This window comes from Anabrus simplex, chromosome 2, assembly GCF_040414725.1.
Source record: "Anabrus simplex isolate iqAnaSimp1 chromosome 2, ASM4041472v1, whole genome shotgun sequence".
Taxonomy (NCBI): domain Eukaryota; kingdom Metazoa; phylum Arthropoda; class Insecta; order Orthoptera; family Tettigoniidae; genus Anabrus; species Anabrus simplex.
The window spans coordinates 362,340,243-362,366,747 of NC_090266.1; the positions used below are offsets into that span (position 1 = coordinate 362,340,243).

The 26,505-nt window shown below is 40.9% G+C and overlaps 1 protein-coding gene across 5 annotated transcripts in view; it reads left to right on the plus strand.

Moving 5' to 3' along the window:
- LOC136862831 (uncharacterized) overlaps nt 1–26,505 on the plus strand; it is a 180,172-nt gene that overhangs the window by 96,274 nt on the left and 57,393 nt on the right. For 4 of the 5 annotated variants that reach the window (XM_067139097.2, XM_067139094.2, XM_067139095.2 and 1 more), the window contains one exon: nt 10,147–10,245. The exons of the other annotated variant lie outside the window; for it this stretch is intronic. In XM_067139097.2, coding sequence (XP_066995198.2) covers nt 10,147–10,245 — 99 coding nt within the window. The remainder of the gene's footprint in view (nt 1–10,146; nt 10,246–26,505) is intronic. 5 annotated transcript variants of the gene reach the window in all.

Genomic DNA, 26,505 nt, shown 5'->3' on the forward strand with positions numbered 1-26,505 from the left:
TGAAGCGCTGGCCTTCTGACCCCAGCTTGGCAGGTTCGATCCTGGCTCACTCCAGTGGTATTTTAAGGTGCTCAAATACGACAGCCTCATGTCGGTGCTGGTACATAAAAGAACTCCTGCAGGACTAAATTGCGGCACCTCGGTGTCTCCGAAAACCGTAACAGTAGTTAGTGGGACGTAAAGCAAATAACATATTATTATTAGTAGTACAAAGTGAGATCACATAGTGCGAAAATAAGAATTTTATTTCAAGCAGAATTTAATTTTATAGTAACCATCACATGCACAAAAAAAGATCAGAAAGAAACCTTGTACATGATAATGGAACCTAATGAATGTTGTTATCTTCAGGACTTCTACCTATATCAGAAGAGAAGTTCAAAGACCTCCAAGAATTGAAAGCTTTTTATTCTAACAAAGCTGAAATCTACCACATCCACCTAAATTACAACAAGAAAATAAAATGAAAGTAGGGAAAATAATGTGGTTACATTTGCTGAAACAATAATAGATTTGTAGACTTACCTTCCTGACCTGCTGTAAAATGTGACACTTGGAAATTATTTTTTTAATATGTTGTGCTTCCATTGACAGCAATTACCTAATATTGTGTTTCATAACAAAGAAATATATGTATTTTCAATTACATACAGTCATTGTAAGATATCTAAAGACAAATTAAAAATGAAAGTCATTTGGTTCCATACTTTAAATTAACTCCTGTATACAATTGTGGAAACTTCACTTACCTCCCTTTTCCCCTGTAGTCTTCAATTGAAAAGACCAATTTTTTTGCTAGGAATTAGATTTGCCTGCCGATGAAATTCTTTCATACCGAGCTTGATAGCTGCAGTTGCTTAAGTGCAGCCAGTATCCAGTATTCGGGAGATAGTGGGTTCAAATCCCACTGTCGGCAGCCCTGAAGAGGGTTTTCTGTGGTTTCCCATTTTCATACCAGGCAAATGCTGGGGATGTTCCTCATTTAAGGCCACGGCTGCTTCCTTACCACTCCTAGCCCTTTCCTGCCTCATCATCGCCATAAGACCTATCTGTATGGGTGCGACGTAAAGCAACTTGTAAAAAAAAAAAATCTTTCATACTCTAAAGGGTGGCTTCATCATTTCAAGATTTGTCGTGTCATTCATAAACTAGCGGTTTTGGTAAAAATAAAATCTGCTGATGAGGCTGCTGCAAATGGGTATGAAACAGTGTTTCAAAAACGTATTGTTGAACATAAATTGCTCCACCCCAAATTTACAATGCTGATGAGACTGGTCTGTTATGGCGGTGTTTGCCAAATTCAATCCTAGTGGGAGCTAAGAAGTCCAGCGCAAAGGGTTTTGAAAAGAATAAAGACAGAATAACTCTCTTAGTGTATGGAAATGCTTTAGGCAATCACAAACTGACTCTGTTTGTGATTGAAAAGTATCAAACGCCTAGGTCTCTCAAAAATGTGACATATGCATATTATTTATGGTGCTCAGACTAATGCCTGGATTACAGCCGAGTTGTTCAAAGACTGGTTCCTTCATCATTTCATTCCAGCTGTGAAAGAAAATTTTGAAAATCTAGGACTACTTAAAGATTCAAAGGTGGTTCTCGTCCTTGACAATTGCCATGCTCACCCTTCAGAATCTGAGCTTGTGGCAGGTAATATTTATGCATGTATCTTCCTGCTGATGTTATGCCACTAATACAGCCCATGGACCAAGGGGTCATACAAAATTTCAAGTGTTATTACTTAGGAATCTTTGTGCAAAAGCTTCTGAGCTCAGATTGCAGCGTTAAAGATTTCCAACGTATTTTTAACATTAAAGACACTATTTTTCACAGCTGCAATCGTTTAGTCCAATGTGAAAAATATAACATTGCATAAGGCCTCAAGAAAATATGTCCTAAACTGGCCAAAGAAGCCGAGTTGGAAAATGATGATGAGCCCACGACTGACCACTCTGAAATTTTAAGTGCAGTAAATTGTGCTTCCAGTAATGAACTGAGTGCCCTTTCAGTAGAAAAAATTGATGGATGGGTGGATGGATAGACATGAACAGAAATGTGCCTGTCGGAGAAGAGCTGACATGATGTGATAATACAAAGCGTTTTCATCCCACAGGAGGCATGAGATACTGAGAGTGATGAAGAAGAAGCGCCCACAACTCACATATCTTGGACTGACGCTTCGCAAGCCTTAAGCACCTTGATGAAATTCGCAGAGGGGAGCCAACAATATGATGCTGAAGTTACGAATCTCCACATCATACAAAATCATTCTTGTCAGAGAAAGAGCTCAATCTAAGAAACATCCCTACAATGTTTCAGAGGGTTCAGAAGAAACTTCAAGCTATCCCACCATAGATACCAGTCCGGCATGTTACACACCCTTTACATCATCAGACACCTGTGCTAGGCCTATAGACAGTGATTCAGATAGAACTCTACCAAATTGTTGGTATTTAACAAATTTTTTTTGATTAAAATTAACTTGCTCTTGGTTTTCTCAAAGCGTTTTTTTATATCATAATAGGCCTACAATGATTTATATTGAACTTTTCAAATACTTCGAGCCTTAAACTGATTTAACTGTGCAGTACCATATTCGATTTTTAATTCAATTTTTTTTTTAAGTACCGTGCTACAAACTTTTACTTTTTATACTGTAATATCTTCTGTTGTGTTTAATAAATAACAATTATTCATTTTGTATGTTAAAATTGTAGTTTTTATTTATATCCCCTTGTTTAAACTAGGTTTTTTTAAATGACCTTGATAATCCAGCATTGGCAGGCCCCTGAGCATGCTGGATTATCGCAGTCCTACTGTATTACCATCTCGGATACATTTCTGGAACAAGTAGAACACTTCTGTCTTGGAAGTATGGTGGTGTACTTCAGAGAATGATGTGGGAAACAGAATCCATGCTCCTCACCTAGCTTTTGAACGTCTCTGCCATCGGGTTTTCCTGAAGAAAGAGCTGAGGATATGCACCGAGCTGATGGTGTCTCCGGCTGTTGTCGTTTCAACATTACTATATGGATATGAAACATGGACCCTCTACTGCCTTGACATCAAGAAACTGAAACACTTTCACCAATAAAAGCTAAGGACCATTCTGAGCATTACGTCGGAGGATTATGTAATTAATATGTTGGTTCTTGAAAGAGCACAAATGAACGGCATAGAAGCCTCCATCATCTGCCACCAGCACATCCATCATATGAATATCAACTGACTCTCTCAAAAAATCTTGCGCAGTGAACTTAGCCGTGGTGAGAGGCCTCATGGGGCTCCTCTGAAGTGTTACAAAGGTATGCTCAAGATGATCATGATAAACACAGGCATAAATCCAAAAACCTGGCATGCTTAGGTAGAAGACCGCACTCGCTGTTGCGCAAACATCTCAGCTGGCATTGCAAGATTCAAAGAGGTCTTATATTCCCCTCTTTTCTCCCTGTTCTATAATTTAGTAAACATTGATGTAACTACTGTAGCTTTAACTATTTTAGTTGGGTGCTTAGCCCTAATCATTTTGAAGTTAAGCCCTCCCCCTCTCCTTCTTGTTATTGCAGTCTCTTGAAGAACCGGGGGTTTCACGCTGATCATTACTGTTGTTGGATTGTGATTAGTATTGTAAGCATCTTTAACTTTTTGTTGATTTCCTTCTTGGCTTTGAAAATTTAATATAATGTATGTTATTGAATTGTTTGCATTTGTTTCTAACCTGGTTCTGTGTTAAAACACCATTGATTTATATTGCATTTATGTATTGTTTACATTTTTTAAATTGTTGTCCTGGCATGTTGGTCTTAAGACATTATTAACGTTCATATGTTGTGCTATATATGGTTGGATGGGGTCCCGAACCTTGACCTGAAGGTTGTGTGCAGGCTGAGGATGCCCAAATGATGGGTAGGGCATGTGCTTGGTGGGTCTACATGGGTTCATGTGGATTCGGGCCACATTGAATGTGGAAGGTATTGAATGGGTGGTTTTATTAAGTTGTCCTTGAGATTTTATGCCTAATGTCATCTTCAATACGGAACAATAATGAGAGTTGTTACTTGTAAGTGGTATGTTCTGAACTGTCAGTGGAGAGATGGTATGGAATGACATCAGTAGACGAATATGTTTGAGTGATGTCTTTAAAAGTAGGAAAGACCACAGTATGAAGATAAAGCAGGAATTCAATTGGGGCAAATATTCGTTTATAGGTAGGGGAGATAGAGATTGAAATAACGTACCAAAGGAGATGTTCAATAAAAATCCGATTTCTTTGTGATCATTTAAGAAAAGGCTAGGAAAACAACAGATAGGGAATCTGCCATCTGGGTGACTGCCCTAAATGCAGATCAGTAGTGATTGACCAGTCCTGTTTGCCTCTCCCTCTATTTCCCCCAGCCCCCACCCCACCTCTCTCATTGTGCAAAGCTCCTTTCGGAATCTCAATAGCATTGCTTCCTCGCACTTTGTGTTTATTCTTGTCAACGTTTCTTTTTGTTTGTCCCTGTTATATGTCATGCTTTTTTGACAGCTGTCTTCTTGACAGACCCTAACCTCACTTTGAAGGACAATAGAGCATCGCTAACCTCACTGTTGCAATCTTTACGGCGCTAAACCTCAAGGCTGCCACCTTATGCATGTTGTAGCGCGGAATTGAAAATCCAACAACAGAACATCGCTAACCTCACTGCTGCTATATTGACGGTCTTAAACCTTACTGTTGCTACCTTGGTTATACGCTTTTGTGTTAGTTTACTGATAATCGCTAAGCTGTTCGCATCATCAAAGTAGAGAAAGTGTCAAGTAGATTTAAAGAAGAATCTGTTAGTAGAAGATAAAAGTCCGTCATGGAAAAACCCATTTCTAGGTATATTTGCGAAGAGTGTGGGAAAGTATTTTCCCGAAGCTATCACAAGAGATGTCATGAGATATCATGTAGGACAATTTTTTATTGCAAACATTGTAGAAGAGAGTTCAAGAACGCATACAACGCTCAACGTCATGAAGCCGCATGTAATGTAGCTTCATCAGGAACAAAATACAAAGAGGTCAACCGTATTCAAGCGAACACTGATTTATTTTTAAAAAGTACACCTCTGCGAGAGATTTTTAATTCTCCCTTGTTGACTGGGCCTGCTACAAGTTCTGTTACTAAGCACAAACTTCAAGATAAAGAGAGGCAAGATCATGATTATGATAAGGATAATGATGTTGATCAAAACAGTAGTAAAGGGGAAGTACCGAGCTCGATAGCTGCAGTCGCTTAAGTGCGGCCAGTATTCAGGAGATAGTAGGTTCGAACCCCACTGTCGGCAGCCCTGAAAATGGTTTTCCGTGGTTTCCCATTTTCACACCAGGCAAATGCTGGGGCTGTACCTTAATTAAGGCCACGGCCGCTTCCTTCCCACTCCTAGCCTTTCCTGACCCTTCGTCGCCATAAGACCTATCTGTGTCGGTGCGACGTAAAGCAACTAGCAAAGAAAAGTAAAGGGGAAGTAGAAGAAGAAGAAGAAAATCTTAATGTTTCGTTGCCATTACTGCTTGATGATTTTACTTCATTTCATAAGCCTACTACACGTTCTGTCTCAGTGCAAACATCTCAAGAAGAGATGCAAGATAAAGAAGAAGAAGAATATTTCAACGCTACTGCTGAAGCACGTATTACATCAAAACAAGTCCCTACACGTCAACTGTCTGCATATAGACTCAAAGTTCACAACAAACCTCTGTTACCCTATGTAGATATAAGATACTGTAAAGACCCCAACGTACTCGTAAAACGTTTACAACTGCTAAGAGCCTATCATGATGCTGGTTACACACAGTGCAAAGCAGATATTTTTGAAATAGAGCATGAATTACCTCATGTAGGTATTATTAAGTAATAGCTCTCTCTCAACAGTACAACAGCTTAAAAACCTTCCTACAATCCCAGCGCTTACCCCCCACCTAAGCCATCCTTCTGTAGTATATAGTCGATCGAGTAGCTATATTCGTATAGATTATTTTCCAACATCCCCCCCTCCCCCTTCCATAGGGTGTTAACTCCGCCTCTAGTTGTAGAGCCGGTCTCAAACTCGGATAAAGAGAGGAGAGGCACCCTAGCCTTTTTGCCCTTTAGCCTATTAGCCCTTTAGCCCTACAAGGAATGTGCGGTAATCTAATCTTCTTAGAACAAAGGTATCCCCTGACATGTTCTAAACACATGTTGTATCGAGTAGTGTTCTTTTTTAGTCTTGATCACTTATTTAGTGTTCTAAACACTTCAATCAATGTTCCGATCACGTGATAAAGTTAACGACATAGAGTGCAGTGTTTGATTTTAGGCTTGTTATGTTTCAATCACTTCTTTTGTGATTTGCAAGTCTAAACATGCACAATGACGTCATCACTGCAGCAGGTGCTCACTCTAGCTATCCCGATGCAGGTTTAAATTTGTTCGATAGAGCTATGCCTTGACATTAGAGGAGGCCTTAACAGCTTATGTATAGCCGCTATTGTTTAAAGATACCTGCTGTCAAGAAAAAGCACGTCGAATTTTTCAAATTACCCGCCACTACATTTCAAAGGTATGTTTAGTGCTGTAAAGATACCTGCACGATGCTCTGTTGATTAAAGATGAGAGCTGTAAAAAAATAGCACATGGAATTTTACAAACGAGAGTACGAGCCCTCCACCATATGCATAACAGCAGCCGCCATCTTTCGCAGTAGCCTTTAAGCTAGCTTTCTTCATCAGAGCAGCCACCATCTTGTGTGAGCACCCGTAGGCCCTATAATAAGGAGCTGTGTATAGTCACCGTCTTGTCGCTGGTACCTTGCGCAAGCACCCCTAGGGAGTCTCATAAGAGCAGCAGCCATCTTGTGCAAGCGCTCTTAAGCCGTCTCATAAGGAACTATGTATAGCTGCCGTCTTGTAGAATTAGATAGCTGCCAATGTCAAAGGGCCTAAATAGGAATCGAACCGTTGATCTCATCATTAGACTACTTTTTTGTTATGCCATCATGTTCCTGATACTGCGAACCTAGGTATTGGGAAGAAAAATTTTGTCCATTTTGCTCTACGATACACCGTTTTCGAGATATTTAACATTTTGCATTTAAGCGCCCCAAATTTAATTAATCGAACCAGCATGGTACGTTATATTCTCTACCATAGCTAGACCTGATCATGTTACGAAAACTTGCTTCAATACAAGCTAAAACAGAGCAAATGCCAAAGGACCTAAGTAGGAACCGAACCGTTGATCTCATAATTAGACTACTTTTTTCTTATGCTATCATGTTCCTTATACTGCGAACCCAAGTATTTGGCAGAAAAATGTCCGTTTTGCTCTACAACGCACCGTTTTCGAGATATTTAACATTTTGCATTTAAGCCCCAAATTTAATTAATCGAACTAGCACGACACGTTAGCCTCTAAGCTAGCTTTCTTGATAAGAGCAGCAGCCATCTTGCGCAAGCACCCTTAAGGCGTCTCATAAGGAGTCGTGTATAGCCGCCATCTTGTGTCCGCCATCTTGCGCAAGCATCCTTAGGGCGTCTCAAGCCATCTTGTGCAAGGATCCTTAAGCCGTATCGTAAGAGCAGTCGCCATCTTGAGCAAGCATCCCTAGGGCGTCTCATAAGGAGCCATGTATATCCGCCATCTTGCCCAAGCATCCCAAGGGCGTCTCATAAGAACCTATGTATAGCAGCCATCTTGCGTAAGCACCCTTAAGGAGTCATGTATAGCCACCATCTTGTGCAATTAGCGTCGAGAGACGGTTGCTGTATAAGTTTTTAAAAATTATCCGCCACCATATTTCAAAGGTAGTAGCTAAAGAGTGCAGCACTGAGGTTTGCGATGCAAGATGGCGGATGACAGCTGTGACGTAGAAATTGCCCACTACTACGATAAAGATAGCTGCACGGTGCTCTGTTGATTAAAGATGGCTGCTGTCAAGAAGAATTTTTCAAATTTCCCGCGACCACATCTTAAAGGTATGTAGCTAAAGAGGGCAGTGCGGTGCTCTGTTGATTAAAGATGGTGGATGACAGCTGTCAAAAAAGCACGTAGGTTTGTTTCCAAACAAGAGCGAGTGGAATTTTTCAAATTGCCGCCACCACATTTCAAACGTAAGTAGCTAAAGAGTGCAGCACGGTGCTCTCTTGATTAAAGATGGCGGATGGTAGCTGTCAAAAAAAGCACGTCGCCTTGTTTCCAAACAAGAGCATGTGGAATTTTTCAAATTGCCGCCACCATATTTCAAAGGTATGTAGCTAAAGAGTGTGCTCTCTTGATTAAAGATGGCGGATGATAGCTGTCAGAAAAGCACGTGAGTTTGTAAAGCACTTCAAATTTGCCGCCACCGCATTTCAAAGGTAAGTAGCTAAAGAGTGCAGGACAGTGCTCTCTTGATTAAAGATGGCGGATAACAGCTGTCAGAAAAGCACGTGAGTTTGTAAAGCACTTCAAATTTGCCACCACCGCATTTCAAAGGTAAGTAGCTAAAGAGTGCAGCACGGTGCTCTCTTGATTAAAGATGGCGGATGGTAGCTGTCATAAAAGCACGTAGCTTTGTTTCATAACAAGAGCACGTGGAATTTTTCCAATTGCCACCACCACATTTCAAAGGTATGTAGCTAAAGAGTGCAGCACAGTGCTCTCTTGATTAAAGGGGGCGGAAGCACGCGGCTTTGTTTCCGAACAAGTGCACGTGGAATTTTTCAAATTGCCGCCACCACATTTCAAAGGTATGTAGCTAAAAAGCGCAGCACGGTGCTCTCTTGATTAAAGATGGCAGATGATAGCTGTCAAAAAAGCACGTGGCTTTGTTTACCGATTCAAATCTCGCGCTAGTTAGGTTACGTTGGCAGCACTGAGGTTTAGGCCCGTCAAGATGGTAGTACTGAGGTTAGCGATGTGTTGCCGTGTGTCAAAAAGCACGTGGTTGTCAAAAAAGCACGTGGATTTGTTTACCTATTCAAATTTCGCGCTAGTGAGGTTAAGGTGGCAGCATTGAGGTTTAGGCCCGTCAAGATTGCAGCAGTGAGGTTAGCGATGCGTTGTTGTCGATGATAGCTGTCTAAAAGCACGTGGCTTTGTTTACCAATTCAAATTTCTCGCGGGAGGAGGAGCGGGCCCCTGGGAGGCCCCCCCAGTGCGGTGGAGGAGGCCCCTGGGAGCCGCTGAACTGTCCAGTTATACTACTCTTATGCTTGAAGAATATATTCGTAACAGCTAAACCCATACTAGCACAAAGTCCAGCGAATGCTTCCCATTCCCATTAGCTTCCATATCTTCCCCACATTTACCGATCACCTTTTCGTACCCTTCAGTTCTATTCCCAACTCTCGCATTGAAATTGTCCATTAGCACTATTCTATCCTTGCTGTTGACCCCGACCACGATGTCACTCAATGCTTCATAAAACTTGTCAACTTCATCCTCATCTGCACCCTCACATGGTGAATACACGGACACAGTTCTTGTCCTAATTCCTCCAATTGCCAAATCTACCCATATCATTCGCTCATTTATGTGCCTAACAGAAACTATGTTGCGTGCAATGGTATTCCTGATAAGGAGCCCTACCCCAGACTCTGCCCTTCCCTTTCTAACACCCGTCAAGTACACTTTATAATCTCCCATCTCTTCCTCATTATCTCCCCTTACCCAAATATCACTTACTCCTAGCACATCCAGATGCATCCTCTTTCCTGACTCACCGGACGAGTTGGCCGTGCGCGTAGAGGCGCGCGGCTGTGAGCTTGCATCCGGGAGATAGTAGGTTCGAATCCCACTATCGGCAGCCCTGAAGATGGTTTTCCGTGGTTTCCCATTTTCATACCAGGCAAATGCTGGGGCTGTACCTTAATTAAGGCCACGGCCGCTTCCTTCCAACTCCTAGGCCTTTCCTATCCCATCGTCGCCATAAGACCTATGTCGGTGCGACGTAAAGCCCCTAGCAAAAAAAAAATTTCCTGACTCAGCCAGTTCTACATTTTTTTCATAATCCCCATTAATATTGATAGCTCCCCATCGAATACCATTTCGTTCGCCAAGTTGTTTCCAAGGAGTCCCTTTAGAAGTTCTTTAGTGGAGTAAAACTATGTTCAGTAATTTTTATATATGGTTTAATAGTATACATTTCTTTCTACTTTCAGTGTCACTTTCCTAACTTCAGCCAGAAGTATTATGTTCCTCCCTTCCAAAGGCATTACTTACGGATGCATGAACCAATCAAGTACCCTCAGGTGTACTATGTAAGTTTCTTAGTTACTAATAAATAAGCTATTATTATGATTTCTTGAATATTTGTGATCTTGTACAGTTTTTGTTGTATTTATTGTATTGTTAACTTCGTTTGTCTAGTCTGTGCTGCACATTTGTACTGTATTTCAACATTTTTATATATATTGTGGGAGACTGCACCGTCTTCCCTTTACTTCACAGATTTCTTCATTCGTGGATTTGAGATATAGATTTTTTAATCCTATCACTATATTAACTCACTTTCGTATGTAGCCATATGCCAGGTGATTGTGCGCACAGTGATCGTTGACACGTAGATGTTTGGCAAGGGGCCTGTTATATGGTAATTTTCTGCAACTAGTTCAAGCCTTCAGTCCACAGGGGCATGACATGCAGTATACTGTTTGAAAGCTTATGATCTACTCTCTTAGTGTTGCAGTGAACACCATAGATTGCATCACATAGCAGGTTTGTTCTCAAAATAGGTTGATTCCCTGCTTGGCATTCAGCAGAAATAGCCAGCCCTAGAAAACCTTGTATTATTATGAGGATTGATATCGAACATGTTCCTCCCCTGCGAACCATGTGACCTTGGCGCGGTGGGGAGGCTTGCGTGTCCCAAGCAAGTAGATAGCCGAGCCGCAGGTGCAACCATATCGGAAGGGTATTTGTTAAGAGACCAGACTAACAAATGGTTCATCGAAAGATGGGTAGCAGCCTTTCAGAAGTTGCAAGGGCGGCAGTCTAGATGATTGACTGATATGGCCTTGTAATAATACTCAACATGGCTTAGCTGTGTTGATACTGCTACACGGCTGAAAGCAACGGGAAACTACAGCCGTAACTAACTCCTGAGGACATGCAGCTCTGTATGAATGATGTACTGATGAAGGTTTCCTCCCGGGTAAAATATTTCGGAAGTAAACTAGTCCTCCATTCGGATCTCCGGGTGGGGACTACACGGGAGGGGGCGATGATCAGGAAGATGGATACTGACATTCTGCGAGTCGGAGCGTGGAATGTTAGAAGTTTGAATCATTGTGGTGGGTTAGAGAATCTGAAAAGGGAGATGGATAGACTAATGTTAGATGTAGTTGGTATAAGTACATTGGCAAGACAAACATGATTTTTGGTCAGGCAACTACCGAATTATCAACACAAAATCAAACAGGGGAAATGGAGGAGTTGGTTTAATAATGAATAAGAAAATAAGGCAGCGGGTAAGCTACTACGACCAGCATAGTGAAAGAATTATTGTCCACAAGATAGACACCAAACCAATGCCCACCACAATAGTGCAGGTCTATATGCCTACTAGTTCAGCGGATGATGCGGAAATGGAAAGAATATATTGTACCAGTAAAAGAGCCCGACTTAAAGATTTTAATTTTAACGTAAGCATGAAATAGTTCTCAGGGCGAAACTGGATGGACACTAGCTAAGGCGTGGTACAGGAGGCAGGGTCCTATCTACAAGAAAAATTTTAATCAGATTGAATAAGAGTTTTTTCATGAAAGGCATATCAAATTGCACATCACCTCATTGTAGATAGGGGTTGTCTTCAACATCGTCCTTTTAATGGTCCGTTTCTCCAGCTCACCGGGCCGAACAGGCTGGAACACGTTCCGGAAAATACCAAATACTCCATTAAGATGAGGCCGGAACACCCGGGTTGGTCGTGTATGAGTAAGTCTCGAACTTCCGATGTTCTGGATGATCTCCGATGGTCTCTGACGATGTTGGAGGTAACCATTCATCACCTAAGTCCAATGTGGGTGATGGACTCAACGTCCACAAAGATATCGTAAATGTATTCTTCGACACTCGCAGAATTTACAAGTCAAAGTTCATAAAGACCTTGAATAATTGGTCTCTCACCACTGGCGAAATTACAAGTCACTGTCCATAAAGACTTTAAAGAATTCGTTCCTTAACACTCGCGAAAATGACAAGTCCATGTTCATAAAGACTTTGAATAATTTCAGAGTTCATCACTGGCGAAAATTACAAGTCAATGTCTGTAAAGACTTTGAAATAATCACTGGCGAAAATCACAAGTCAATGTCCACAAAGACTTTGAATAATTTTAGAGTTTACCACTGGTAAAAATTGCAAGTCACTGTTCATAAAGACTTAGAATAATTTGTTCCTTAACACGTTGAGTGCCGAGCCGATTGTAGCACACTATTCCACTGGTGCCAGGCATGTTTTTGAATTGCATTCCGCTGGTGCCAAAGCAATTGTACGCGTTGTAGACTGTTTATATAGTCTTGGGATGTATTTATATGATGTACTAAGTAAATTTTATCTCACCATACCATGGTCATGCGTGACACCATATGGTGTCACATCAATTTTTAGGAAAGATAAAATATAGCGTGACGCCATATGGTGTCACAGAATTTTTTGACATGGAATGTTCAATACGAATTTCCAATACGGGATATTTATTTCCTAATTCAAATTAACGCAATATTTATGAAAACCTAGTAAAATGCAAAACAAGTACTTATATTGCATTACATATTGTTGTGAACAGTTTTCTGATAACTCTAAACAATGAAAATATGCGTCTCGGCATGCCCGAGTTCTTGTTACTCGTTGTAATTTTTCGAACCTTATTGGCATCGTTGTTCAAACATCGTCCTTTGTACACTTGTTTCATGTGCTGTTTTCATATTTACGTTTTGCACATCTGATCGGGAAGTTAAGGGAAACGCGCTAACTGTACACTACCTGGCTGCTGGCGCAGCTCGACGCAGCCCGGTTGGTTCACGTCCGATGCTTCGCTCCTCCCTACCTCTCCGCTACACCCCGATACTCCCGTGGTACTTCTAATTTTATGACTATTTATTTGCTCAATTTTGGCGTTTAAACTTGCGCTGGGTACATGCAGTTTTCACCTTGGCATTCTACTGCCTCCCACGAATATTCCTACCAAATTTCAACCGAATCCGAGTGTAACACATGTATGTGTTCCCTCGTAAGATTATTACCAATATCTTCCATTTTTTTATATTTTTGCACAACTATATAAACTGAGTGATAATATGTACGAAAACGAGGAATAAACAAAGCCTGGCGCGCTTTCACCTGTGACAAAGACCACTGGCCAGTCAGTGGCTTCGGAAGAATACTGTGGCGCCACATGTTGGCATACAGTAAAAATACATAGCTGGAATAGACCCTGAAGTTCGTCCTTCACGTAGTACCAATTTTACGCGCATAGATGTCACAGCTGATTATCTACGGCGCATCGCCTGAAACTCAACTGTGCCGCCATATGGCGTCACGCCAACTCTGATTTCAAGAACGGTGTTCCGCCATATGGCGTCACGCCATCTCAGATTTGTAGACCACCGTGACGCCATATGGCGGCACGTGGCACCCAACGTGTTAATACTCACAGATATTACAAGTCCATGTTCAGCAAGACTTTGAATAATTTTAGAGTTCACGCTCTCACAATTGATAAGTCCCATATGGCCGTGATGGTTTAAGTTCCGCATGAAGACTGTAACCACTCGAAGATAGCCTGTGACGATCAGGCTAAAATGAGCCCTCCATACATTCGGTTTGGGGGCTTCTACGTCATCATATAGCGTGATCCCTTGAAGCTGGTTATCCCATGAATCCTTCGACAGATTTACTTGAGATTCACGCTTTGCGACGTTTATGTTATTTCCTTCAAAATGACATGTCGCTCAAGTCGCTACCATAATTATTAGAGGAGTTTTAAAATTTTCTTAATTGAATGTTCGTGAAGGTGTGACGCTTGAATCCAGAACATACCAGGTCAGGCCAGCTACACTTGGCATGTCAGGCGGGTGATCTATCTTGCCCCTGCCGCCACGTCACACACACACACAGCTGTCCTTCACTCGCTCGCTCGTTCCACAGAATGTAAACAAACCAGGCTTGCTCTGAATATTACGCGTGATGATTAAATGCAATTAACTATCAAAAAATACGCATGTACAGGCCGTAACCAGTGCAATATGAAGAGATAGCAGATTTAATACAATATGTAAAAGGTGACAAAAGTGTAATTGTGATGCGAGACTGGAATGCAGTGGTAGGCCAAGGAAGAGAAAGTAATACAGTAGGAGAATTTGGATTGGGGCAAAGGAACGAAAGAGGAAGTCGGCTAGTTGAATTCTGCACTGATCATAATTTAGTCCTTGCCAATACTTGGTTCAAACGTCACGAACAACGGCTGCATACGTGGACGAGACCTGGAGACACTGGAAGGTATCAAATAGACTTCATTATGATTAGGCAGAGATTCAGAAACCAGGTGTTAGATTGCAAAACTTTTCCCAGGAGCAGACGTGGACTCTGACCACAACTTGTTGGTCATGAAATGCCATATGAAGTTGAAGAAATTGAAGGAAGAAAGGAATGCAAGGAGATGGGATCTAGACAAGTTGAAAGAAAAGAGTGTGAGGGATTGTTTCAAGAAACATGTTGCACAAGGACTGAATGAAAAGGCTGAAGGAAACACAATAGAGGAAGCGTGGATAGTTATTAAAAATGAAGTCAGTGGGTCTGCTGAAATGTTAGGAAGGAAGGAAAGATCAACTAAGAATCAATGGATAACTCAGGAGATACTAGACCTGATTGATGAACGACAAAAATACAAGAATGCTAGAAATGAAGAGGGCAGAAAAGAATACAGGCGATTAAAGAATGAAGTGGATAGAAAGTGCAAGGTAGGTAAGGAAGAATGGCTTAAGTCGAAGTGCAAGGATGTCGAAGGTTGTATGGTCCTAGGAAAGGCAGATGCTGCATACAGGTAAATCATGGAAACCTTTGGAGAAAGGAAATCTACGTGTATGAATATTAAGAGCTCAGATGGAAAGCCACTTCTAGGGAAAGAAGACAAAGCAGACAGGTGGCAGAAACATATCCAACAGTTGTATCAAGGTAAAGTTGTAGATGATTTGGTTCTGGTTGATGCTGATGAAATGGGAGACTGAATTTTGAGGTCAGAGTTTGACAGCTGTTAGAGACCTAAATAGGAACAAGGCACCTGGAATTGATTACATTCCCTCTGAGTTACTGACTGCCTTAGGAGAAACCAGCATGGCAAGATTATTCCATTTAAGGTTTAAAATGTATGAGACAGGAGAAGTGCCATCCGATTTTCGGCAGAAAGTTGTTATACCTATTCCCAAGAAAGCTGGTGCTGACAAGTCTGAAAACTACCACACCATTAGTTTAGTATCTCATGCCTGCAAAATTTTAACACACATTATTTACAGAAGAATGGAGAGACAAGTTGAAGCTGAGTTGGGAGAAGATCAATTTGGCTTCAGAAGAGATGTAAGAACATGTGAAGCAATCCTGACTTTTTGTCTGACCCTGGAGGATCAAATAATTAAGGACAAGACTACGTACATGGCGTTCGTAGATCTAGAAAAAGCATTCGATATTGTTGATTGGTTACAAGTCATTAATCTCATATTTGGTCCGTATTGACGACAGTGATTACATATCATTTTTAAAAAATATTTGTTTAATGTCATCCTAGTCAATACTTACAATTACCACTATTGTGGTTAAATGATCATAAATAATTGAAAAATCGTGAACATGTTTCGCCCTTCTTAACGGGCATCATCAACACTATGAACAATTTTAAAAATAATAGTTACATTTAAGACTGTCCTACAATAATCAATCATATAAGATTGGAATAAAATGTGACATTAAAAGTTGTTTTTGATACCATTATTAAAAAGTTTTAAGTAAATCTTATAAACAACTAGTTAAAACAATTGTAGGTCAATCTCATAATCTAGTCTAAAAAATATATATGTTAATGTTGGTAGGAAGATTGTCAAACGGCATTCGTCTGAAATTGAAATGGATCCATTTTCTTTAACATTTGGTGAAGGTCCATATTAAATTCGAAGAACAAAATATATACAAAACAAGGGCTCTAATTAATCATGTAGTAGAATGGAGATCGAAGAATTTATGACTATACTAAAATTTACATTGGATAATAATTATTTCACCTTTAATGGTAAAATCTACAAACAGAATGGATTGGCGATGGGAGATCCCATTTCAGGTATCCTAGCCGATATCTATATGGATACGATAGAACACACGAAAATTAAAACCTACATAAAAGGAATTACTTTATGTTTGAGGTTTGTAGATGACACATTTGTCATAATTGACAAGAATACCACCAATAGTAATGATATATTGGAAGAATTAAACAAGATTAACCCCAATGTAAAATTTACGAAAGAGGATGAAGATGAAAACTCTTTAAACTTTTTGGATATAAAAGTTACACGATCTAATAACTCCTTCGAATATCAAGTTCACAGAAAACCTACACACTCGTCAATTACAATAAATAATTCTTCGCTACATCCTGGAACACAAAAACAGACATCTTTTTACAGCCTAATATATCGAGCCTTAAGAATCCCCTTATCTCCCAAAAATTTGAGAACTGAATTGAATTACATAAGAAACCTTGCAGTAACCAGTGGATACAAAATTGAAATGATAAACCGTCTGATATATAAGATAAAAAACAAACTGTCCACTAACCTCAAACCGGATAAACCTAGCAAAAATAAATATGCCGTTTTCACTTATAATAGCCCAATGATCCACCAAATTACCAATAATTTCAACAAACATAATGTAAACATAGCTTACAGAACAACGAATACTACGCAGAACATATTTTTAATTATAATAAAATAAATAATAATAATAATAATAATAACAGCGAATATCAGAATTCAGGAGTTTATAGGTTCACTTGTTCACAGTGTAGTTATTCATACGTTGGTCAAACTGGGCGAAGTTTTATTACAAGGTATTTGGAACATTTCAATGCCGAAAAACATAACAAATATTCCGCTATGAGTACACACATGAAGGAAACAGGCCACCATTTTTACCACAATAGAAAAAGATCTAACAATAATAAAGAATACTAACAAGGGAAAACTGCTAAACGAATTTGAAAATATCTATATTTATTTGGACAAAACTTTTAATAAGGATTATAACCTTAATGATGACACGGAAATTAAGAGTCCTTTGTACACATTAATACCTAAGTTGTTGAAAACAGTTATCCCAAATCAAAAGAGAATCCCGCATATTTTAAAAATTACCAATACAACAACTCCAAAACACGCCCCCACATACCATACCTATAATTCCCCCTCCAAATAATCCCCCTCCCATATCGACACTAGTATGTACCATTCTGCCCAGTTCTTCCCTCCTTCAACTCGTCCCCGTCCCTCCGCCACACCCATACAATACACGTAGTAGAAACGCCAGTCAGATTACCGCTAGCAACAGAACAAGTTAGACACTCTACGGCATTCGAGTAAGTACGCATTTTTACGTAACCCATAACCGTATACAACCACAACTGTTATTTTTGTACATACACTTTAAATGCATTTTTTTATATTTTTCTCTACAGTCTATCCAACATTCTAATCATTGAAAATTTACACAACAGAGGGGATACTACAATTATATTGATAAATATCTTCAATCCAGTGCATTGTCGTGAATTTACGACGTGTATTTTTAATTCAACGTATTCTTATTCGACTGGTTACATAACCAATTTAACTCAAGAAGAATTACCATGATCATCCCAGACCTAATCTTCTACTACATGATTAATTAGAGCCCTTGTTTTGTATATATTTTGTTCTTCGAATTTCTACTTGCTGATGAATACAGTTTAATATGGACCTTCACCAAATGTTAAAGAAAATGGATCCATTTCAATTTCAGACGAATGCCGTTTGACAATCTTCCTACCAACATTAACATATATTTTTTAGACTAGATTATGAGATTGACCTACAATTGTTTTAACTTGTTGTTTATAAGATTTACTTATAACTTTTTATTAATGGTATCAAAAACAACTTTTAATGTCACATTTTATTCCAATCTTATATGATTGATTATTGTAAGACAGTCTTAAATGTAACTATTATTTTTAAAGTTGTTCATAGTGCTGATGATGCCCGTTAAGAAGGGTGAAACATGTTCACGATTTTTCAATTATTTATGATCATTTAACCACAATAGTGGTTGTACCGGGCGGTACACCTCTACACCGTTTATTTAAAAGTTGCGCCAGTTGAAACTCCTCTTCTGGAGGAAGGTTGAACTTTATCTATTCTATTAATTCTCTACTTTCTCAGAAGATGTCACCACGTGGAAAATTTTGAGTTTTTGAACTGTGTCACTTTTGATGTGTTTTTGTTTCGCTTGAAGTAAGAAGTGTGAACTTTCTCTTCTAGAGGACACTACTGAAGAATTACAATAGTGCAACCTAGTGCGAAATCAAAGAACTATTTTGTTGGAGAAATTTTTATTTCAAGAGTTTGTTCTTTGTTAAATTTCTTTCTGTCATGGTTTAAGTTGGCTGTATACCCCTCTTTTTCCCCTTATTTTGGATCTAGCCAATCCCGAATTTCTTTAATTAATTTTCCACCAATAATGTGTTTCTTCTTCCTCTATGTAGGGGTTTCTTTTCCCTAGCCAATAAAAACTTTGAGGGAGGGTGTTTTATTTCCCCTAACGCCTAGAATCTTCCGCGAGAGGATATAAACTGCTGATTTTAGGGTCTCCAGGCCACTTCTGTTCCATCTTTCAGTGTATTAAGTACATAGCAGGAGGCGGGAAGCGCCTCTTTCTTCTTCAGCCGTTCAACACCAGGTAATGGCCTATTAATAACTTCTTTTCTTGCTAGGTCGGCAGTTTAACACTCGCGGCGGGTTCGAAGCATTTCCATCATGTAACCTTTTCCTAAAATGTAATTACTCTTTTCATCTTTTTCTTGTAAAGCTACATATTGGGATAGAGAGTGCTAACCCTCTCGAGCTCCCACTCACATTTGTTTTGAGGTGAACTTATTTTCTCAAACCTTTCTTCGTTTATGTAATGTAAAGTGTTCTTCTCTAAGTCACCTCTGTAGTATGGGATTAGCCCTTGCGTTAGCGGCCCAGAGCCAGATTAGGTTAAAAAAAACAAAGTGTATTAGGAGTGCAAGATCGCCTCCTCTCAAATTGTTATTTTAGAGGTCATGTAATCAACCTTCTTTTCATGTAATAGACCTCTGTAGGTTGGGTATTTTACCCCTGTGAATACGTCCTTAGAGGACAGCTTGAAGGTAGAGTTTGGGGTGGCCTTTGAGAGGCTTAAATTTTAAGAGCGGATCGCTCTTTTGAAAATGGAGTGTCATATGCCTCGTGGAGGCTTTTCTGTGTAATCCGGAGCCAGGGGCTCCTAGGGATGAATGGGGTTTTCTGCCCCTCTGTTAAAACTTGTGTTTGTGGTAAAACTGAGCTGATCGCTGAAGTCAGGGCGTGAAGCCCAAAACCTGTAAATATTGTATCTCCCCTTGTTTTGCTACATTGTACCTGCCATGTCTGTTATTGCTTGGTTTTTGAAAAGAAAATATAACCTAGTTAAATTTTAAATTAATTTTACATTAACTTTGATTCCGTAGTTTGAAACCCATTCACGCCCGCACCTTCTTACGCCTCTACCTACCGCTAAAAGACGGTAACAAGTGGTAGCAGAGCGTGGTTGAATGGGTCTCAATTTAGCCCCTTTTGATGGCTAAACATTGCTTTGATTCGAACTCTAACAATTGTCTCAGTTGCTGGAATTTTTTGAGTTTTTCAAAATTGTTCTGTCATCATGCCCGGCCCTCGCGATGTTCTCCTCCTTAACTATTTGCGCAAAGAGGAGTTGATATACGAGTTAACTATCAGAAATGTGCAATCTGGAGGCACGGTTGCAATCGACACCAACAAGCTTAGAGAGTCCCTTGATTTGCCCATTTCCATCCCCAATTTGGGAGAGAAAGAAATTGATGACTCTCTTTCCACGATCGTCGAGAATATTACTGGGCTAGCATCTGTAGTCAGCTTTTTTGATGAAAACGATCCGTCTCCTAATCAAATTAAGCGTGTGCAAGGCAGGCTGTATCACTTTGCAAATAGAGTTAATGATCTGTTGTCTCTAAAGGTGAATGACGTTCAGAGGAAGGACGCTAATACGCTCCTTGAAACTATTTCTGAATTGTCTAATAAGGTCACTCAATTGCTAACCGGCGAAGTTCCTCCCAAAACTGATCAACCCGCCACAGTGAATGTAGGTAGTGATAAAGAGCCTCCTCAGGGAGAAGTCAATAGGATAACCGTTGCTGCTCAAACTATCTCTGCCCCATCGAACAACGAATCTGAACGCCGTGCGTCATTGGGTAACATCCACTCGGAATTAACTTCTTTGCCATTGAAACCTTTAACGACTATGTCACCTGGGTTCAGTAGCTTGCCTCATCCATTGGCAATGTTGCTTAGAGGTATCTCTAAGTTTTCCGTCAACACCACCAGTGATGTAATTTCATTTTTAAGATTTCTAGTGGAATTTCAGGATCATGCTCTGGTTTTTTCTCTTTCGCCATGTCAAATTTTGCAAATTATCTATCCGTATGCTATTGGTATTCTCTCTGATAAAATCGTAAGAGCCATTGCCGAGCAATTATCTATTGAGGATTTCCATGCCCATTTGCTAGCTAACTTCATCCCGGCTAGGGCCAGGTCCTCCCTGATTCAGAAGTACTATTACCGTGTACAGCGCTTGGATGAAAACTTGGCTGATTTCATTCAAGATATCAAATTCTACACTAGGGTGTTTGCTCTGCACTTTCCTGAAGATCAGATTGTGCAGGCTATTGTAGAAGGTATTTCGCCATCCTACAGGTCATATTTGTGTTTCGCGGCGTGTCCGCAAACCTTCTCTGAACTTGAAGCATTGGCCGTCTCAGCGGAAGGAGTTAGATACGCCGATTCTTTGCGTGTCGCGAAAGAACCCCCGCCTTCCTTTAGTAACACTCGGCCTCCACCTCGCCGACCAGTCAATCCCCGTAAATGTTATGCTTGCGGGTCGCCTGAACATCTGCGGAATAAGTGTCCTCTGATCAAGTCAAGTGGGACAAGGAATGGAGCAGGGTCATCACAAGGCTGTTTTAAGTGTGGGGCCTTCTCACATATCGCCAAGAATTGCCCAAACTCAAATAGCACCCCCTCCTGCTCAACTTCTGGTGCAAATTCCAGCTATTCCAATAATAAAAAGTGACTAGTGGCGTCGGCTGAGCCGACTAATCCATCTTCCCGAGACTTAGCCCCTAGTAAACAGGTTGTAAATGCAGAGAACGACCAGCCTTCAAATTCATCCTTTGAATGCCCTAAAGAGTGTCTTAGGATTGCGGCGGATACCCCCGCACCTGTTCCTTTTCTTAAGATTGAGTTAAATAACGAGCCTATAACAGCTCTCTTAGATTCAGGCAGTGTTGGTTCCATTATTTCGGCTGATTGGTATTCTAAATTGAAATCTGTTTGTAAACTCCCTGACTATGACTCATCTCCTGTTAAATATGTTTCGGCTAATTCATCTCCATTAGAAATTCTAGGTTCCTTACATGTCAAAATTCGGGTTTTTAAATTTACATGGAAGATCAAATTGTTTGTGGCCAAGCGTTTGTCTTGCCCCATCATATTGGGAGCGGACTTCATTTCTCACACTGGTCTTGTGCTCGATCTCCAGAGTAGGTCGTGCACATTCAAATTTGCGTCCAATTGTAGAATTCCCTTGTTAAAGTGTAATTCTGTATCATGTTCATCTATTTCGCCTACCCAGGATGAGATGTTGTTAGACCTTAGACATCTACCTGAGGAGCAGGCTGATAGTATTCGGAAACTGTGTCAGTCGTTTCCCGAGGTGTTCTCTGATACTCTTGGTGTTACTGACCTTATTGAATACAAAATTGAGGTCACGGATTCAATTCCTGTCCGTTTTCCACCGTATAGGCTATCTCCACCTAAAATGAAGGCTCTGAAAGAAATCATCGATCAGATGTTGAAAGATGGTATTATTAGGCCCTCTAAGTCAGCGTATTCTTCGCCTATTTTTCTAGTCCCGAAACCCCAAGGAGGCTTCAGGCCTGTCATTGATTACAGGGCTCTCAATCGGAAGGTGGTGTTGCAATCTGTGCCCCTTCCCGACCTTCATTCTTGCTTTTCATGGTTTCGTAAGGCCAAGTTCTTCACCATCTTGGACTTGAATCAGGCCTATAATCAAATTCCCCTTGCCGAAGAGTCTAAACATCTTACAGCGTTTGCCACGGACTGGAATTTATATGAATACAACCGCGTGCCTTTCGGGCTCCCCACGGGGGCAGCTGTGCTCACTAGGCTACTAGATAGGGTCTTTTCCAACATCAAATTTGAGTACTTATATCACTACTTGGATGATGTCGTCGTATTTTCCGAAACCTTTGAAGAACATCTAGATCATTTACGAGAAGTTCTCAATCGCCTTCGTAAGGCTGGGTTAACTGTTAAGTTGTCCAAGGTTGCCTTTGCTAAGCCCTCTATGTCATTCCTAGGGCATATTGTGTCACCTGATGGTGTAGCAGTCGATCATTCTAGAACACAGGCCATCCGTGATTTTAAACCTCCCAAGGACATTAAAGGTATCGCCAGGTTCATTGGCATGGTGAATTTCTTCAGGAAGTTCATTCCTAATTTTGCTAATAGAGCGGCGCCCTTAAACCTTCTTCGTAGGAAAGGCATCAAATTCGAGTGGGGACCTTCTCAAGAAGCCGCTTTTGAAGATCTGAAATTAGCTCTCTGTAATGCCCCTGTACTTGCTATGCCTGATTTCTCGAAGAAATTCATCGTCCAAACCGACGCATCGTCGTCAGCAGTAGCTGCAGTTCTTCTTCAAGAGACTGAACTAGGGAGGCGACCCATCGCCTATGCGTCTAGGACATTGTCAGCTCAAGAAGCAAAGTACTCCATATATGAGCTTGAAGGTTTGGCAGTCTTATTCGCCTTAGAAAAGTTCCGTCTCTATCTGGAACACGTCAAATTCGATCTGGAGACCGATAATCAAGCCTTAAGCTGGGTCATAGGTAGGCCGCGTCGTACAGGTCGTATAGCCCGTTGGGCCATCCGTATTTCTGCCTTCCAATTCGATGTACGGCATATCAGAGGTACTGAAAATGTTGTTGCCGATGGACTCAGCCGTATGTTTCATAACGACGTAGAGACCCACGAACCGGTCGACAGTTCATCACCTTCCGAGTCCATACTATCTGGTGTTAATGCCATCTTAACAGATGCTCCCTTGCTTTTTAGGGATATTGAGAAATACCAACGTGAAGATCCGACGCTGGCTCCGATAATGGAAACCCTTTCTTCTGGGGAACATGCTGTCCCTTATGTTCTAAGGAATGGTGTTTTATGTTGCCCTTCGAGGCATGATAAGTTGATGAAAGTTGTTGTTCCAGCGGTTCTTGTACCTATGATCTTCAAATACTATCATGAGACCCCATTGGGGGGGCATCTTGGAATCTTTAAAACTCGTGAAAAGATTCGTGAAATGTTCATATGGAAAGGTATGGACGGTGAAATTCGGGAACTTGTAAAAGCTTGTAAATCTTGTTTGATCAGTAAACCCACCATGTCCACTAAAGTAGGCCTTTTGTCTTCTCATCAAGCGTCGCGCCCCATGGAACGCCTGTATATCGATTATGTGGGACCCTTCCCCCAGTCAAACGGTAATGCCAACAAGTTCATCTTTGTGTGTGTAGATGGTTTTACAAGATTTTCCTGGTTATTTCCGACTAAGCTGGCTACCGCTCAGTCCACCATTACTTGCCTAAATTCTATTTTTGCTTCTTTTGGTCCGTGCCAATACATTGTATCTGATAATGCTAAAGCTTTTACATCAAATCTGTTTCGTAAATTCTGTTTTGACTTGTCCATCTCTCATGTAACTACATCTGCTTATTACCCTCAACCATCTCTGGCTGAACGGGTTAACCGTAATCTCAGGTCCGCACTTATTGCCTATCATCATGAAGATCATTCTAGGTGGGACACGTCCCTGCATTGGTTAGCTTTTGCTTTGAATTCGGCGGTTCATGAATCTCACAAATTTACTCCAGCTTCTTTGATGTTTAAGTTCGTTCCCAACACGCCGCTCTCTAACCTCTGGTCTCTGAATGACATTCTGCCCGAGACAATAGATCCAGACAACATTAAAGATCTTTGGAAGAAGGCTAAAGCTAATCTTAAAGTATCTCATGAAAAGGTTAGGGAAAGGTATGATCGTGGACGGAGACCCACCACCTTGAAGGTAGGTGACCAGGTTATGGTCAAAAATTTTGTTCCCGCGGGCAAGCTTGCCCCCAGATTTCATGGGCCTTGTATCATTCTCGATTTTCTTACGCCGGTTACCTTATTGCTAAGTAATCCAGCCACCGAGAGGATATTTAGAGTTCACCTGTCCCAGGTGAAACCGGTGTAATTTCTGTGTTAACTTGCTTCATATTATTTTGAAAGGATATGAAGGTTATATTTTTTTTTGAGTTTCACTTTAAGGCATTCTGCCCCTTCTGTAATATTTTGGTTTTAGATGTAAGCCTTGTGTAAAACCTGCCCCGACCCGTTAAACTGCCATCCTGTTCTTGCCACGGCCATTACCACGCTCCCGTCTCCTGCTCCACCTTACACTGTGGCTTCATAATAGTAAATGCCATGGATATCTACACGCCGCTGGCCCCTCAACCTCTCTACAAGCCTGTACCCTCAAAGAAAATGATTGTCCAACACAATTCTGCCGCCTAGCTTTAATGTTTCAGCGCCCCCCAGCCGCGCAGCGACGTGCAGCGACTGGGGAGGGGGATGGGCCCCCTCCTCTCCAGCGAGGACGACATGTGCACGGCGAGCCGGAGCTCTCCTCCCGGCCAAGGCTGATGTGCGGCGCACGACCTGCTACATGCCCGCAGCCTGTATCTGTTCACCGCGGGCGCGGCGTACTTCAACACCTCTGCTCCCCTCATAGTGCGGGCGAGCGGTATCTCAGGGTACTTGAGGGGTCCGAGCGGCCTCCGTTGGACGCAAGCTGCAACGGCCGGTCCGGCCATTCGACTCAATCTACATCAACTACATGGACAGTCACCATAAGCAATAACTACACTTGGGAATTCAACTACAATATTTGGTGGACATTGCAAAATTTTTCTTCACCTTTAAGTATTAAAAGTTTATCTTCAGAAATTCAAATTTTACAAACATAAAGACTTTCATTCACCTGCAACAACAACATTTTGAAACTGAATTAAGAAATCTTGTAAATGCTTCTGCTATCTATCTTCGTATCAACATCATTACTTGGACTTTGTTTCAAACTGATTTCATGTGTCACCCCTGGAGGAACTTTTGGGGGGGGAGGTCTGTACCGGGCGGTACACCTCTACACCGTTTATTTAAAAGTTGCGCCAGTTGAAACTCCTCTTCTGGAGGAAGGTTGAACTTTATCTATTCTATTAATTCTCTACTTTCTCAGAAGATGTCACCACGTGGAAAATTTTGAGTTTTTGAACTGTGTCACTTTTGATGTGTTTTTGTTTCGCTTGAAGTAAGAAGTGTGAACTTTCTCTTCTAGAGGACACTACTGAAGAATTACAATAGTGCAACCTAGTGCGAAATCAAAGAACTATTTTGTTGGAGAAATTTTTATTTCAAGAGTTTGTTCTTTGTTAAATTTCTTTCTGTCATGGTTTAAGTTGGCTGTATACCCCTCTTTTTCCCCTTATTTTGGATCTAGCCAATCCCGAATTTCTTTAATTAATTTTCCACCAATAATGTGTTTCTTCTTCCTCTATGTAGGGGTTTCTTTTCCCTAGCCAATAAAAACTTTGAGGGAGGGTGTTTTATTTCCCCTAACGCCTAGAATCTTCCGCGAGAGGATATAAACTGCTGATTTTAGGGTCTCCAGGCCACTTCTGTTCCATCTTTCAGTGTATTAAGTACATAGCAGGAGGCGGGAAGCGCCTCTTTCTTCTTCAGCCGTTCAACACCAGGTAATGGCCTATTAATAACTTCTTTTCTTGCTAGGTCGGCAGTTTAACACTCGCGGCGGGTTCGAAGCATTTCCATCATGTAACCTTTTCCTAAAATGTAATTACTCTTTTCATCTTTTTCTTGTAAAGCTACATATTGGGATAGAGAGTGCTAACCCTCTCGAGCTCCCACTCACATTTGTTTTGAGGTGAACTTATTTTCTCAAACCTTTCTTCGTTTATGTAATGTAAAGTGTTCTTCTCTAAGTCACCTCTGTAGTATGGGATTAGCCCTTGCGTTAGCGGCCCAGAGCCAGATTAGGTTAAAAAAAAC